The sequence below is a fragment of the Erithacus rubecula genome (assembly GCF_903797595.1).
Source record: "Erithacus rubecula genome assembly, contig: SUPER_W_unloc_7, whole genome shotgun sequence".
In the NCBI taxonomy this organism is placed as follows: Eukaryota; Metazoa; Chordata; class Aves; order Passeriformes; family Muscicapidae; genus Erithacus; species Erithacus rubecula.
In genome coordinates this window covers 434,375-450,893 of record NW_027635497.1, presented here as the reverse complement: position 1 = coordinate 450,893, position 16,519 = coordinate 434,375, and the positions used below count along the sequence as shown (strand labels likewise).

Sequence of the window (16,519 nt, the reverse complement as noted above, 5' to 3'; positions counted from 1 at the left end):
TCCAGCCAACGACCCTATCGTAGCATCATCTGCTGAGGGTGCACTCGATCCCCCTGTCCATGCCACCTACATAGGTGTTAAACAGCACTGGTCCCAATACTAATCCCTGAGGAACACCGTTCATCACTGGTCTCCACTTGGACATTGAGCCCTTGACTGCAATTCTTTGAGTGTGACCATCCAGCCAATTCCTTATGCACTATGTGGTGCACCCTCTAAATCCATGTCTCTCCAGCTTAGAGGAGGAGGATGTCATGTGTGTCAGTGCCAAATGCTTTGCACAAGTCCAGATAGATTATGTCAGCCGCTACTGACATCATATATATGCCTTCTTGCCTTTCTTGGACTTTGTGATGAGCTTGCAAACAGAGGAACAACAGTGTGAAGATGGGAGCAATGATGTAGTTCAGTAAATGAATTTGCTACTGGCTTAACCCCAAAACTGGAAATGGATAATCTCCTGATCGTCCATCTCAACCAATTTGATTTTGGTTTGATTTTGTCATCATTTGTCATGTCTCTCCCCAAAGTGGAGCAGAGGTCCTGTAAATAACAGAGGGTTCATAAAAGTCTGATCAGTCATTCACTTCTTGTTACTTTATTTTTTTTTTAATTTGGGGAGGATTTGTGGTTTATATTGGTAGTATTGTACACAGTGTGTACAATAGGATTTGTGCTAATCCCACAAGTTTGTCCTAGATCTGAAGAGCCATTTGATATCAAGGGCTACTGTGCTGTTCTCAAAGTCAATGTAACTTAAAAAAAAATTCAGATGCAACAGTAGTTCGTAGATGTGGGGGAGCAGAGTGACATTAATCAGTCTGTTAGGCCAGGCTGATAAATTTCCTACTGGGAGAGACACCCCCATAGACTGACCTTTAGTACCCTTGCTGAAGAGGATTTTGAAAATGCAGGCCTGCAAATACAGGGGACTGAAGGTGAGGCTCCATGGGCTACTGCACCCAGAGTTCTGCTGACTGTGGTGTGAGCAGACTTTCTCCGACCACTGGAATGGGTTGTACTTGGGGTATAGAAATCCACTCTATGGGGTGCCCAGTCACTGAAGGCTGTCTGTGTGCTAAACCTCCACTGAGCACTGACCCTTTTTTCTCTTGCAAATAATGGACTGTCTGTGTCTTTCAGATGACAGAGCTTCTCCAACTAATGAGTCAATTTAAAGAAATGGGCTTTGAACTAAAAGACATTAAGGAGGTCTTATTACTACATAACAATGACCAACAGAAGGCTTTGGAAGATCTGATGGCCCGTGCAGGAGCCAGCTGAAAACGCATTCCTGGATTCTAATCATGCAACACAGCAAGACCAGAATGACAATTTCAGCAAGGAGTTTGGCTTTTTTGCATATAAGGGAGAGTGTCTGAGCAAGCCTGCCCATGTGCATCACTCCAGCATTTCTCTTTCCACTGAGAGCCAACTTTCTTAAAGCAAAATTTTTAAGTGTCCTTTCCTAACTTTCCTTTTTCTTAGCTTGGCCATAGAGAGTTTAGACTGTCCAGCCTCTACTGGAATTGTACATAGTTAGAGATGGGGTGATTTCTCCCACTCACCTTTGCACTGGAGTTGAACAGAACATTGTTGGTTCTGAAACTAGGATGCTTTGGTTCTTTGAAGCTGCTTCCATGGTGTCTGCTTGTACTGAATTACTTGATTGTGTCATAGTCCAGATTAACTGGCTAAATCTGACCTTTAGTGCAATGGAGTTTTTTTTTTTTTTTTTGCAGGGAAAGTTAGTCTGCAACTTAGTAAAACACTGTTTCAAAAACTGTTGCTATGCATAAAGAGTGAGCCTGTTCTTCTTGGGTTTTTTAATCCATGCATCCAACACTTTAACCAGACATGAGCGTTCAGTGCTGAGTGGTCTTTAAATTTCCTTGAAACAGGTAACTGGGCCTGCAACTTATGCTGGTTTTTGAACCTGAAGGCAAAAAGCTGGAGCTTAGTATTCTTAACCCCCCAGGTTTGTAGCATATTTAAGGCAATGCTCTGCTAGGAAATCAGTTCTCTTTTTGTTTTTAATAATACTCAGTGTGATGCAGGAGGTTCCTTTCAAGCACTTTCTTTAAAAGTGATACTTACTGCATTAGTTCCATTTCTCACACTACTATAGAATTGCATAATAACATCTAGTACTAGAAAATAGCTTCTGGGTTAGTTTTGAAAGTTAAAGTTCTAAGTACTTAAAATATCAACAGTCTTGCTTATTCTGCTGAAGAAAAACTAACAAAATCTTCAATATAACTCCCAGTGTCATAGTTCCCATCTCTCATGCTCTTTGGCTTCAACAAATGAACAGCTTGCTGGATCCTGCCTGCCCAGGTGTTGCCTGCTCCTGTAGGCACATGTGCACACTGTGTTGGGCAGAACAACCAGAGGTCTCCAGGCAGATGGCTGCAGTGGTGCAAAAATCAAGCCTAGGGATCCAAACTCATGTTACAGCATGGAGCTGGGAGCATTGAGAACTTAGGCAGGGAAAAATGACTTGGCTCATTTCCTGAGTTAAAGTTTTTCAGTAGGAGGTTTTAGCCCATCAGGACTCTGAAGGAGATGACATTTGTCTCTATTATGTTGTTAACTTTATATGACCAAAACGTGTAATTTGCGTCTAGTGTTAACTCCTGGAGTTATCTGTGAGGTTCTCAACTACATTAATTGACCCTCTTATAACAAAATGATGCTGAGAAAATGTGTACCTGGTAAGTATCTAGGAGGTGTGGAGATGAATAATTAATAGGACCAGGACAGATTGCCTTGCATGTATCCCATAGTATTGAGCTTCACCAGCTTCTATTAGTGGGACTGAAATTAAAACTTATCTAAGAAGGACATTCAGCAGCTGGTGGATCAGCAGCTGCTGCCTCTGTGAGTGCAGGTAGAGCAGTTGTCCAGCTTTCCTTCCCAGGTGAGAAATGTGACAGTTTGAAATGAAGAAATTGGGCTCCTGATTATTCAGAAAAGCTGGAAAACAAAACTTGAACTGCTTTACTGTCACTGCTGAGAACATTCAGTTGTGTTGCTTGTTTCAATTTTCTCACAATTATTATCCAATACTAGACAATCTTGAAAGGGCAAGAAGTCTTGCCAGCAAAGAAACAACTACTTAGCCCAAACTTCCAAATAAAATAATCTCTTCAGTTGTGTTAATGTGTGTTGTTTTTCTGGTCTCCCCACTACAGCAACCACTCTGCTTACAGAGACTGTTGTAGAGGTGAAGATGGAAAGTGATACCTGTAAAGCTGGTGGTCTCCTTCCAAAAAGATGTACCTCTCTGTGTCTTCCCTGGTAACACTGCTCTTGCTTTGTCAGTGAGGTTTCTGTATTTACATCTGTATTAGGTTTGCATGGACAGGTTTTGGTAGAAGAGGGGCTACAGGTGTGGCTTCTGTGAGAAGATGCCAGAATCTTACCTCATGTCCCATAGAGTCAATGCTAGCTGGTTCCAAGATGTGCCCATTGCTGTCCAAAGCTGAGTCAATTTGGAATGGTGATAACTTCTGTGATAACATATTTGGAAAAGGGAAAACACTGGAACAGCTGCTAAAAAAGAGTTGAGAATATGTGAGAAAACTCTGCAGACACCAAGGTCAGTAAAGAAGGAGGGAGAGGAGGTCGACTCGGGACTGGAGCAGAGATTGTGCTGCAGCCTGTGGTGAAGACCATGGTGAAGCAGATTGTCCCCCTGCAGCCACAGTGAAGGAGATATCCATCCTGCAGCCTGTGGAAGACCCCATGCCAGAGCAGGGGGTTGCCCCAAGGAGGCTGTGACGCTGTGGGAAGCCCATGCTGGAGCTGGCTCCTGACAGGACCTGTGGCCCTGTGGAGAGGAGTTCACACTGGAGCAGATTTTGTGGCAGGATTTTGACCCTATGGGAGACCCAGGCTGGAGCAGTCTGTTCCTGAAGGACTACACACCGTGGAGAAGGACCCATGCTGGAGAAGTTTGTGGAGGACTGTCTCCCATGAGTGGGACCCCATGCTGGAGCAGGGGAAGAGTGAGGAGAAAGGAGCAGCAGAGATGACATGTGATGAATCCCCATCCTCCCTGAGCTGATTGGAGGAGAGGAGGTAGAGAATTTGAGAGTGAAATTGAGCCTGAGAAGAAGGGTAGGGTGTTTTAAGGGTTGTTTTTTTTTATTTTTACTCTGATTTGATTTGCAATAAATTAAATAATCACTTCAAGTAAAGTCTGTTTTGCCTGTGACAGTAATTGCTGAGTGATGTCACTGTCCTTATCTCTTCCCTTGAGACTTTTGTTGTATTTTCTCCTGCCCTGTTGTGCTGGTTTTGTATTAATTTATTTTTTGGTAAGGAAGGAAAGCAACCAGTTATGGAAATAATTCCCTTTAAGGACCTTGGCAGCTTCCTTTAGACCTGACAAAAATCAATCAGCGGCTGATTTTGAATATTGACACATTGTTACAACAATGAAAAAATTAGATGTGCCTTTGTGAACACACATGTTAAGACGAAAAAACCCGGTAAATTTCACTTTTGGTTCTGGCTTCTCAGCAGGTAACTAATCTGGCCAGGTCAGGCCCCTCGCGGCCCACAGGCCTGGCAGAGCCGGGTTGAGCTGGGCCCTGCCTCTGCTGCAGCACTGGCCGGGCCGGGTTCCTCCCCCAGCTCAGCCAGGCACATCTGTGGTGTGGCTGGAATGCTGGTGCTCCTGAGTCTCACCAGAAACGGCCAGGCAGGGGGAGGGGAGGGGGAGCCATTGACCCATGGCATACTGCCACTGTGTTCTACCCTGGCTGCTAAGATTCTAGCTCCCCCTCAGTGCAGCTGCCAAAAAATTCTCCACCATAAACAGCTCCAGTGTCGACCTGGCAGGGATCACATGACCACCTGCAGGTCTCGGGCGAGATATTAACTCTTTCACTGCACAGATGAGACTTGCAGACTTTCCATCTTCTCTCAAATGAAAGAACAGAGTGAAGGCACACAGAGAAACGACATGGAGACATCGAGGTCAGACAAGAAGGAAGAGTCAGGTCCTAGATGGGATAGGAAGATGAGGATATGCCTTAAGCTGAAATTCTCTTGTAAGCTATGGTGATGGACTATGATATATTGAATATCCCTATAAGTCATAGAAGAAGGAGGGGGGGGGTGGAGTGTTCACATTGTAGACGTGAGCAAAGGCATCCATGCTGAACAAGCAGATGTTGAAGTAGATGTGGTCTCATGAGAAATTTGAACAGGGAGAGAGAGAGAGAGAAGAATGATGATGACCCTTTTACCCAAGGGAAGAACAAAACCTCTGTTCCCAGAGCTGAAGATGATCTCAGAGATAGATTGAAGAGAACCTTTGCTTCTAAACTGCTCATTCTTAAAAGTGTACCCCATTAGCCAAAGGCTGAGCCCTAGAAAACAGTTGTGGGGAAAGCTGTAAGTCAAGGGGAGGGACTTTTACACAGTGATCAGATTTCCATTCTCCTGGGTGGCTCTTTTGCTGTGATATTGAAGCCACGAGAGAATTGTTTTCTTGTGGAGGAGTCTCTATAGCATGGTGAGACTCCTCTCCCTAAGACAACTGGAGAAAGACTATTTTAGAGATGGTAAACTGACTGATTTGTTCCTGTACATTGTCAGTGTGGGAGAAAAGAGGGGAGGAGAAATGTTCTGAAGGTTTTATTTTGATTCTTATTATTCTTTTAGCTTCTGTTAATAAAGTTTTTCTTTATACCCTTGTTGGGGGTTGGGTGTTTTTCTATTACTGTGTCAATTTAAAGAATTTTTCCCATTATCGTGCCAATGGAGCTGGACGGATTACACCCAGGATCTCTGATGACTCCAGACAAAAGGGGTTGGCGGCAGCGGCTCCCAGAGGGCCCTCTCGGGCTTCCGGATGGGACTCGGGTTTCTGGCGAGCTCAGAGGAGGATGCCCCGTCTGCAGCCCCTGATGTGGAACACAGGAGAGCCAGACGGTCTGTGATCACCTGCCCTGCATCTGCCCCATTCCAGCCTCCTGCCTCTGCGGACACAGCTGATCACCCGGACACAAACGCTGCAGGACTGGGACCGAGCACAGAGACAGCGTGCTTGCATCTAAAGAAGGGACTGAAACCGAGTTATCTATTCTGTTTCTGTTAGCAATTTTAATAACTGCTGTTGTTTTCTGCTTGTACGGTTAGATATACTAGTAAAAGAGCTGTTATTCCTACCCCCTTATCTCTGCCTCAGAGTCCTTGATTCAAACAATTATAATACTTGGGGGGAGTGGAACCAAAGTCTCTATTTCAAAGGGAAACTTCTGCCTTTACTGGCAGACACCTGTCCTTTCAAACCAGGACAACCCTTTAAAGTTTGAGCCTGCTTTGCCTTCCTCCTAGCCCTATCTCACATCAAGAAATAAATAGATAATTCTAGGGGATGCACTGGCAATTTGGCCAGCGCTAGATCTACCACATAAATTGGTGCACTGGCCAGGAAATATCAAATTGACAAATCAAAACCCCTACACAAAATTGGTGTTTCCACTCAGTTTCGAACTGAAACTGCCACACCTGTTCTGTTGAAAAGGGGGAATGATAGAGCAGCTTGGGGATGATTAACCTGGTGGCTTAGGGGAGAGGCAGTTCTGAAGAAACATGTAACAAATGACACAATGTAATGACACTTGAATGTTGTTTTGGGCACTGTGTATCATTAGTTAATCTGGTATTGTTGTTCTCTCCTGTCAAGCTATGAAAAAAATTCAGCCTGGATGTAGGGAGGTCCTGTTGATAACTGGTGTGAGGCTGGGCTCTTCCCTGCTGCTAACTTGTGATATCATGGAATCACAGACGATGACTGCATCCCCAGTGACACTTGAGGCCTTAGAGCTTTTCCTTAGATTCTTGGATCACATTGATTTATGTATCTGGCGCCACTTATGTTTTTTCAGTTGCACTTATCTTTTACTACAAAATATGAATGGTTCAATAAGTATAGTAATTTTCTCTATGAATTTAAACTTCTCTAGTAAGTTCAGAAGTTCAAGTTGAAGGCTAATAACTTTCCAGATTTCTAGTGATTTATAAGAAATAGGCTGATGCAGAAATTTCACACCATACTTCTCAAATTCTAGAAGTCAATATGAAACCTGCATATGAGGATGAGGAAACATTAAGAGTCTGCAAAAGAGTAGATGTTAATTATATTCACAGAATATCCTGAGTTGGAAGGGACCTATAGGGATCATTGAAGTCCAAGTCCTGGCCCTGCACAGCACCACCCCCAAGAATCACACCACATGCCCAAGAGTATTGTTCAAATGCTTCTTGAACTCTGTTAGGCTTGGTGCTGTGACCACTTACCTGGGGAGCCTGTTCCAGTGCCCAACCACCCTTGGGGTGAAGAACCTTTTTCTAATCATAGAATCATAGAATAGTTTGGGTTGGAAGGGATCTTGAAGACCATCTAGTTCCAGCTCCCTTGCCATAGGCAGGGACATCTTCCACTAGACCATGTTGCTCAAAGCCCTGTCCAACCTGGCCTTCAACATTTCCAGGGATGGATCAGCCACAGCTTCTCTGGTCAACCTGTGCCAGTATCTCATCATCCTCACAATAAAGAATTTCTTCCTAACATCTAATCTAAACCTACTCTTTCAGTTTGAAGCCATTCCCCCTTGTCCTGTTGTTGCCTATAACCAAAAGAGAAAAAAAACCTTACAACAGTGTTAGAATAGTAAAGTAAAAAGCAGACCTATATTTGGAAGCTTCCAGGTGTCCTGGTGGTGATGGGCACATCTGGCAAGGTAAATTAATTAAGATATTTAACAGGTACATGCAATAGGAGATTCAGTTGCTCCAGTAACCCACCCACAGGTCAACTCCTTGGAGTTGGTCCAAGGGCTTCTTTGCCCCACTTCTTGTCTTATTGTAGGTCCCCTACTTGGAATATGACTAAACGATATTTCAGGAATGTATTACAAGGTTAGTTTATTGCTCTAAAATCTAGGGGGAAAGCGTAGGAAAGGTACTGGAGCTGCAGCCATGTGTTAGCAATCTAAAAAGCTACAAATATATGAAATATATATAAAAAGCTTAAGCATCACTGTCACTACAGTTCCTCATGAAAAATCCCTCTCTGGCTTCCTTGTAGACCCCCTTCAGATACTAGAAGGTTGCCATGAGGTCTTCACACAACCTTCTCTTCTCCAGTCCAAACAGCCCCAACTTTCTCAGCCTATCTTCATAGGGAAGGTGCTCCAATCCCATAATCAATTTCCTGGCCCTCCTCTGGACTTGCTCCAACAGTTCCATGACTTTTTGTTGGGAGAACCAGAACTGTATGCAGTATTCCAGGTGAGGTCTCAAATGAGCAGAGTGGAGGGAGAGAATCACCTCCCTCAACCTGCTGGTCACACTGGTTTTGATACAGCACAGGATAAGGACGTGTTTCTGCCCATGACACAGCTTGATGTTGTTATCTTATGGTAAGAGGAAAAATTGCTAAATGCTACTTTGGTTTAATTTTCCAGTATCCCTAAAACACTACTTGATGTTGTTATCTTATGGTAAGAGGAAAAATTGCTAAATGCTACTTTGGTTTAATTTTCCAGTATCCCTAAAACACTAATCTTAGAGAAATTAGGATTTTAGTTAAAAGTTAGTTATTTACTAGAGTTAATTAAAAAGCAGATATATGGATAGGCCTTGCTGAAAATAATTAAAAGTTAGAAGTTAGTTAGAACAAACCAGGCTTGAGATACTTATCTAAAACTTAAATAACTAATTACCTGTCATTTTATGTTTGCTCAGCTGTGCTTGCAATGGGAAAAGATGAAACTAGTAAATAGATCCAAAGAAACATGAACAATTGCAACCAGAAACTTATTCAAAGTCACTGTCCTGGTTTGAAAGGACCGGTGTCTGCCAGTAAGGGCAGAAGTTTCCCTTTGGAATAGAGACTTTGGTTCCTGTCCCGTCCCCCCCCCCCCCAAGTATTATAATTGTTTTGAATCAAGGACTCTGAGGCAGAGATAAGGGGGTGGGAATAACAGCTCTTTTACTAATATATCTAACTGTACAAGCAGAAAACAATAACAGTTAAAATTGCTAACAGAACGAAATAGATAACTCGGTGTCAGTCCCTTTAGATGCAAACACGCTGTTTCTGTGCTTAGTCCCAGGCCGGATCTGCTGAGGGCAGACGGAAACGGAGGCAGGAGGGAGGGGGGTGGGGCGGCAGCGGCCACGCCTGTCTCGGTGGGAACGGGCTGGAGCGGCGGCTCCTCGCTCACCGTGTGTGTCAGGGTGATCAGCTGTGTCCGCAGAGGCAGGAGGCTGGAACGGGGCAGATGCAGGGCAGGTGATCGCAGAGGGTCTGGCTCTGCTGTGCTCCGGCCGCGTGGGCTGACGATACCAGGCGTCCTGCTCCCAGCTCGCCGGAAACCCGAGTGCCCTTCCGGAAGCCTCAGAGGCCCCTCCGGGAGCCGTTCCCACCCACCCCTTTTGTCTGGACCCATCAGAGACCCTGGGTGTAACCCGGCCAGCTCCATTGGCATGATAATGGGAAAAATTCTTTCAATTGACACAGTAACAGAAAAAACACTCAATTCCCAACAGTCACAAAGGGAGGGAAATTGGAGTTCTCCCAAAAGTCATTTGTCATTTGTATTGTCATCGATAGAAAAGGTTGAGAGTTCAGGGCGAGGAATACTTGCCTTACTTCCTCTTTTTAAGACCCCTCCCACAAAAACTGTCACTGCCCGAGGTGTCTCCTTAGACCTGAGATCACATCAGGAGGGCACGCAGGTGGTCTGGAACCCAACTCTTTCCGATGTCCCCCAATGAGAGACTGCAGGAGGCTGTTCTTAGAGGTTTTCATGGTTGTTTATTGTTTCTTATCTCAGGAATGCTTTGTCCAGCGAACAGCGGTCTGCGCGCCAGACATCCAGGGCAGAATCTGCCTGGCAAAGGCAGGGCTTATCTTTTACAGTCTAAATTACATACTAGGTATTTATAAATGACTCCCAATACAATACAATCTTATAACATGGTCCAGCTTTGTTCCCATCCAATGGAAGGATGCCAAGGTGGAACCCCAACATGGATGTCATAGAGAAGAAAGAGGAAGAAGCATACCACGCCCCAAGTCCTCCATCTTGGCCACGAGCCCCTTAATATAAACATTCTAGAAATCTGCTAATTCTACATTCTAACAGTCTAATTTACACTCTATTTATTTTTGCAGCTTTCATTTATTCTCTTAATGTTGGTAAATTGTTCCAAGGAGCTAAATCCAGCCCCTGAGACACCTGGGTCTCATTTGAGGGTCTTTGGGGACCCCACCAGGGGGGTCTTGAGGCTCCTAGGGAATCCAGAGGAATACTCTGGACTCCCACAAAAACAACCCCAGACTTAATTCAAGAAGCCAACCACACATGCTTAATAGCCATTTAAGCTAATTACCATAGAAAGCGGGGAATGGGAGGGGCTGGGATTATGAATATGTAATCGTTCAAAGCTTTTATCAATAAATAGACTGTGATCATCTGTAATTTTGCAGTGCGTATTAGGGGGTTATCCCATGCTGCTGCCCAGTGCTGAATAAACATACACTTTCTAACTTTAAATTGTTAGAGAGTGTTTTGTCCATCACAGTTGAGTATTGGTATTAGGCCAATACTCTTATTTTGGTAAATTGCCCCCTGCTGGTTAATAATAGGGGGTATCATTTGGTTTCACAGTGAATGGCATATGCATTCTCGCTAAAATGAAAATAAGACTAAAGGACTTTAATGTTGTTATTAGTATTTAACAATATATTTCTAATGTTTTGTATGAATTCCAAAGAGTTGTTACTGAATTTCAATCATCTCCTACACTTCCATGGTCCCTACTATTAGTGTCTTCTTTCAACAGGAGGACTGCCATCTTTGAGGAGATGTGCATAATTTGATGGCATCAAAGTACATTGTACAGTAGTATTTACTAAAGTGCTATACTCCTGTGGGTCTGACATGGCAAGCCATTGGATCCACATAGTCCAGTAAACCCAGTTGTCCCTTTCCTCCACCTGGCTGAAGGAGTCAGGGCCCCTCTAATACTGATCACAGGATTCTCCAAGTCTCCACTTTCTTCTTGTAGAAATGAATTAAACAGATTAGAATTTATTTCCAAAGGATTGGTAGTAAAATCAGTCCTTCCACTCTGCCTGGAAAAATGCCTTATGGAAACTGGATCAGCAGCAACTTACCTGGAAGAATCCCCCTTGGTGATTGATTTACAATGCAATTCCTGTACCTGTTCCCTTAGGGTTTTCCATACCACTTCACCATGCCCTCTCAATGGTCCCACAGGTAAAAAAACCACAGGGTACCCCATGGTGTGCATCTTGTATATCCTCTCTCTTGAGTGAAAGGATGCCTGCTGTCAATTGCTGAAATGCGGGCCCATACATGTGGGGAGTAGGACATATTCTCTCTGAGTTGGTGAAACTTCCAGGTCAGTTTATTGGGCATTTTTTCCATGGCTAAGATGACTGAGGAAGGGGTACTGTCTTCATATTCCTGGAGGTGACAAACCATGACATCTACTGCTGGTGGCTCATCATCTTTCCAGAAGACTGTTGCCAGGGAGCAAAGTCAAGATGGGGGAGAAGCGCCCTTCTCCTGACCATGTGGAGGAGAGACACAACAAAGGAAAAAAAGACAACAGAGCAGCTGAACCTCCACGATTACAAAACTCCTTCTTCCCTCAAACAACAACCAACAGGGAACAAGGATAAAACAAAAGAAACCTGGAGTCCAAAACCAGTCAAATGCCTCTCAAGCCGTTTCTTCCACATCGCCTGACAAGTTCTTTCCCAGTGGCAACAGCTCCATTGACAATGGCGGCTGGAACTGAGGCAGCAGCTGGAACTCATGGAGAGAGAAGAGGGGTCCCCCTTTTCCTGGCATTGTTGGAAATGATGCAACATTTAATTTTTTTTAATGCAACTTCAGTCAGGGGTTCAGGGGTTTATTTGCCTTTGCCTGGGAGGGGGGGATTGAAGTTTATCTTCAAAAGACCCTGTTTCACTGAGCAAGGCCTGATGAATTTAACATCCATAGAATGGGAGTAGCCTGAAGATACACAGGAGATAAAGGACCATTAAGGAACATTACAAACATCAACCCCTGGTGCAGTCAGAGAGACCTGGTCTGGGAAAAGACTGAGAAGAGAGCCAAAGAATGAAGACTAAATTAACATTGAAGGCTGTCGAGATTATTATGGGTTTAGGTCTTCAAAGAGGCAAGAGCAGTTGTTGGTTGCTGCAAAATTGTTTATTGCAGAAGCACATCAGACTCAGAGACAAAGAGTCCCAAGCATTAAAGTCCATGTTAAAAGCTTTTTTGGCATAGAGTCCCGCCTGGTATAAAGTCCCAAGCAGAGGGAGGAGCAGCAGTTTTCTGGTACAGATTCCTGAGTAGAGGCAGAAGCAGCAACTGCCTGGTGTGGAGTCCCGAGCACAGGAAGCAGCAGCAGCTCTCTAGTGTTTCTTCTGCTGTTCTTCTCTTCTGGGTTCTTCTTCTCCCATATGGTGGTAGTGATTATGATGATGGTGGAGGAAGAGAGAACAAGACCTCTCACTCCATTACATGGATTTTTACTTGTTAATTACCCAATGAGCTAAAAACACAAACCTCAAACATTCCTTCTAAACCTATTAGAATTCTAGTTCTATAGTACAGAAGTGGTGTTAATTCTTACACATAATTTACACATATAGCTCTATCTATTCACACAAATAGTTCTATCTCTTCTACTCAGAAATGTAAACAATGTTCCTACTATGTTTTCATTATGTCTCGAGCTAAGTTTCTGAACTTTTACCAGGGCTTACTCTTTGTACTAGATTCTAAGGCTTTTGCTCTTTTGAGGCACTTAAAACATATTCTTACTTACTTAAAACTTAAACTTCTACTTTATAGCTATGCAATTTAATAATATTTCTACTCACTTTAAAGCTTGCACTTCTATTTCATGTATGTGTGGCTTAATACATTTTAATTTCTCTAAAGGTTTTAATTCAATCCCTGCATTGTTATCTCTCTCTGAGGAACTCAGAGAGGACCCTGCTCTACACATTCCAACAGAAAGTGAAGGGATCAATAACCAATAGGAGATTGAATACTAAGAATTGTGTAATTTAAGACCAATTAATTTCTTTGGGTTTTGTCTGTATAAATACATGAAAAGACTGGTAAAGAATTATGTGTGATGGAATGATTTTCACTGCACTGAAGCAAAAAATAAAAGGGTTAAGAGCTTAGCTGAGGGATAGAAGCTATACATATAATGATTAGAGTAGAAGCAATGTAGAAAGTAGCTGAGCCAGTAGAGCTAAGACAATAAAGCATTTGCTTGGCTTTGTTATGTCAAGACAAGCGGTTGGGATATTGTTAAAGTGATGGAACGATAACTGCACCTGGGCCTCGAAACCAGCCAGAACCAGGTTGGGAGCTTGAACTATGGCCAAAGGACACAAGAACCTAGCAACAAGACAGAGGTGAAAAGTTGAACGTGAGGAAGACTCCCTGACTTCATCATTAGAAGACCACTGACCCATTTCAAACACCCACTGACCCATTTGAAGGAAGGAACTGAGCAAACGTAAAAGGACTTTGATGAGCTAATTTCAATACGAAGCGAGGTTAGGCGGGGTTAGGCAATGCATATGTATAGGCGTATTTGGTAATTATATGAATATGTAAGGCTTTTGCGGATAAAAAAAGGCAAGAGCCCTGTGTACTTCACACATCCCTGTGGGAGATTTCTCCTGGGTGTGCCTGGCGTCGTAATCAACATACCTCTTTCTAACTAACTAGTTAGAGAGTCTTTGTTTCTTCATCAGCACAACCCAGGCATGTGTGGATGAAATTACTTCTATTGCACATCCTGGCCAGAATAAAGTAATGCCTTGATTCTCTAACACTGAAAAGATGTTGGAAATTTTCTGGTTTTCCTGCATTTTCAGGGATAGCATGGCTGTTCTGAGTGGCAGCAGCAGGGAAAAAAGGTCCAAAGAAAAGTCCATCCTAGCTTCAAAAATAAACCAGTAGTTACCATGTCAACAGCAGTGGAGAATATATTGCCAACTGCTCTAGAAGTCTGGGAGAAACAAGAAAACAAAGGGGAGCTTCTGCCTTGTGCTGCCTCAGCTTCCTGGCAAAAATGAAAGAGAAAGAAGGCTCTCCATGAATGTTCTCTGACTCTTAAAGGGACCCCGCAACTCCCTTCCCCCCCCCCCCTCCCCCCTCCCCCCCCCCCCCCCCCCCCCCCCCGACAACCTGATTCTGCTTTCGGCACCCATGTCTTAAAGGGACAGTGACAATCTTGGTCAGATTGGAATAATATAGATATGGAATACTATACACAGTTTTTGGGTTACCCAGTACTTATTTTTCTCTTAGCTTGTGTGCATGCAAACATTCACTTTAGCTTTACTAAACTGCCCTATCTCAACTTACAAGTAATTTTTTATCTTATTTTCTCTCCCCTGTCCAGCTGGGGAGTGATAGAGTGGCTTGGTGAGCACCTGGTATCCAGCCAAGTTCAACCTACTTAACAACAGCCAAAACATCAGTGTATCAACAACATTATTCTCACAGTAAATCCAAATAAACACAGCACTGTACCAGGTACTAAGAAGAATAGGAACTCTGTTCCAGCTGAAACCAGGACACTATCCCAGGCTAAGCAATGCAAATGCAAACTTCTAAGTTTGATGTACAGCATGAAAGGGAGCATGCCACAGAGAAAGGGAATAAATCATTGTTGAGAAAAAACAAGTCAACATTACCGCTAGTAACAGCAAGTAACAGCTTGTCACATAACAGCTAAACAGGTATTGAAGCTATAAATTCAGTCTAGCACACTTTGATCAAATCTGTCATCTTGAACCTCTTGGGCCTTTCTTTTATAATACCTCTACCTGTCTGCAACAGGGGAGATAATCAAAAGAGCAAAAGCAAGAAAAATGCATGGGTTGCGATAAAAGTCAATTTAATAAGTGCAGAAAAAAAGAAAACAAAACAAGTGATGCAAAGGCAATTATTCACCACTTCCCACCAGCAGCAGACTGATGCCTGGCCAGTTCCCAAGCAATAGCTACTTTGGAGACACCAAACTCCTGTTTTTTATTGCCGAGCATGACATTGTATGGCATGGTATATCCCTTTGGTCAATTTACGTCAGCTGTCCTGGCTGTGTCCCCTCCCATCTTCTTGTTCCCCCTCCCTAGTCTATTCACTGGGGAAGCAGAATGAGAAACAGAAAAGGCCCTGAAGCTTTACAAGCACTGTTCAGCAATAGCTAAAAAAACAGTGTGCTATCAACAGTATTTTACTCACAAATCTAAAACACAGCACCATACAGGCTGCTATGATGAAAATTAACTCCAATCCATTCATTAAGAATAAAAACTAGTTATCTTAACACTTCTGTACACAATATGAATTTTCCCTTATTGCAGAGGACCTGCTGCAGGATTTTTTTCCCCATTAAACTTCAATTAAGCCCTTAAGCCACTTTTAAGCATATATTAAATGAATATTAAATGAACCCCAGGCTATATATATAGCACTGGCAGATTTTGAATGCTGAAATCTAGGACAATCCTGGTCAGATGAATCATGGATCATCATGATCCATCACGTATGGATTTGCATATGTGCAATAAATACAGTGTTAGAATCAGTGTACTTTTACAATAAAGATACTCTGCTTGTGTGGAATGAAAACAACACAGCTGGAGTTGTGGTGGAGTCTGTAAGTCAAGAGTCTATGAATTCTTCAGAAAGAAATCAGAGTGCAGGGATTGAATTAAAACCTTTGGATGGATTGAAGTATGTTAAGCCACTCACACATAGAGATGTAAGTTTAAGTTTTAGAATAAGTAAGCAAGTAAGTAAGTAAGTTTTAAAATACGTTTTAAGTGCTTTTAGTGAGTAAAAGGTCTCATAACAGAGTAGAAGCGTGAGTTCTAGTGAAGGCTGAAAAACATAGTCCTAGATACTAGTGTTTCCATGAGTGCTCCAGGAACATAGTTTTAGACATAATAAACTATCGTAAGAATATTGCTTACATTTTTCAGATAGAACAAGATAGACCCTATGTGTAGTTTATATGTAATCTGGTGTGCTAGGAAACTAGAATTCTAATAGGTTAAGAAGTAGTGGTCTGAGTTTGTGTCTTTAGCTTGTTGGGAAGTTTCTATATAAGAATCCATGTATTGCAGAGAGCGGTTTCCTTTTCCTCTTCACTTTGCCTTTTGCTTTTGTTCCTGCTCCCTCGTCGCCATCATCAACACCCAAGAAGATAGGAGCTGCTGCAGCAATGTTGGCCCTGCTGAGACACTCAGGAGAAGCTTCTGCTTCTATTTGTGACTCTAAACCAAAACTTTAGCATGGACTTTAGTGCCTGTGACTCTTTGCCTTTCAAGACTGATGTGCCTTTGCAATAAACAACTTTATAGCAACTATTAGCTGCTTGGCTTTTTAAAGAAGACAACCACAACCCGACAAAT

The 16,519-nt window shown here is 43.0% G+C and overlaps 1 protein-coding gene across 4 annotated transcripts in view; it reads left to right on the top strand.

The window, feature by feature from the left end:
* The window catches only part of LOC306816720 (ubiquitin-associated protein 1-like), a 123,389-nt gene extending 114,226 nt beyond the window's left edge, over positions 1 to 9,163 (top strand). For 2 of the 4 annotated variants that reach the window (XM_079333153.1, XM_079333154.1), the window contains exon 8: positions 1,144 to 4,199. In XM_079333153.1, the coding sequence (XP_079189279.1) occupies positions 1,144 to 1,284 (141 nt within the window). In that variant the 3' untranslated portion in view covers positions 1,285 to 4,199. Of the gene's footprint in view, positions 1 to 1,143; positions 4,200 to 9,152 lie in introns of those variants that run through there. The other 2 variants (XR_013777764.1, XM_079333155.1) reach the window with 2 other exon arrangements.
* Positions 9,164 to 16,519: the final 7,356 nt, after the last annotated feature.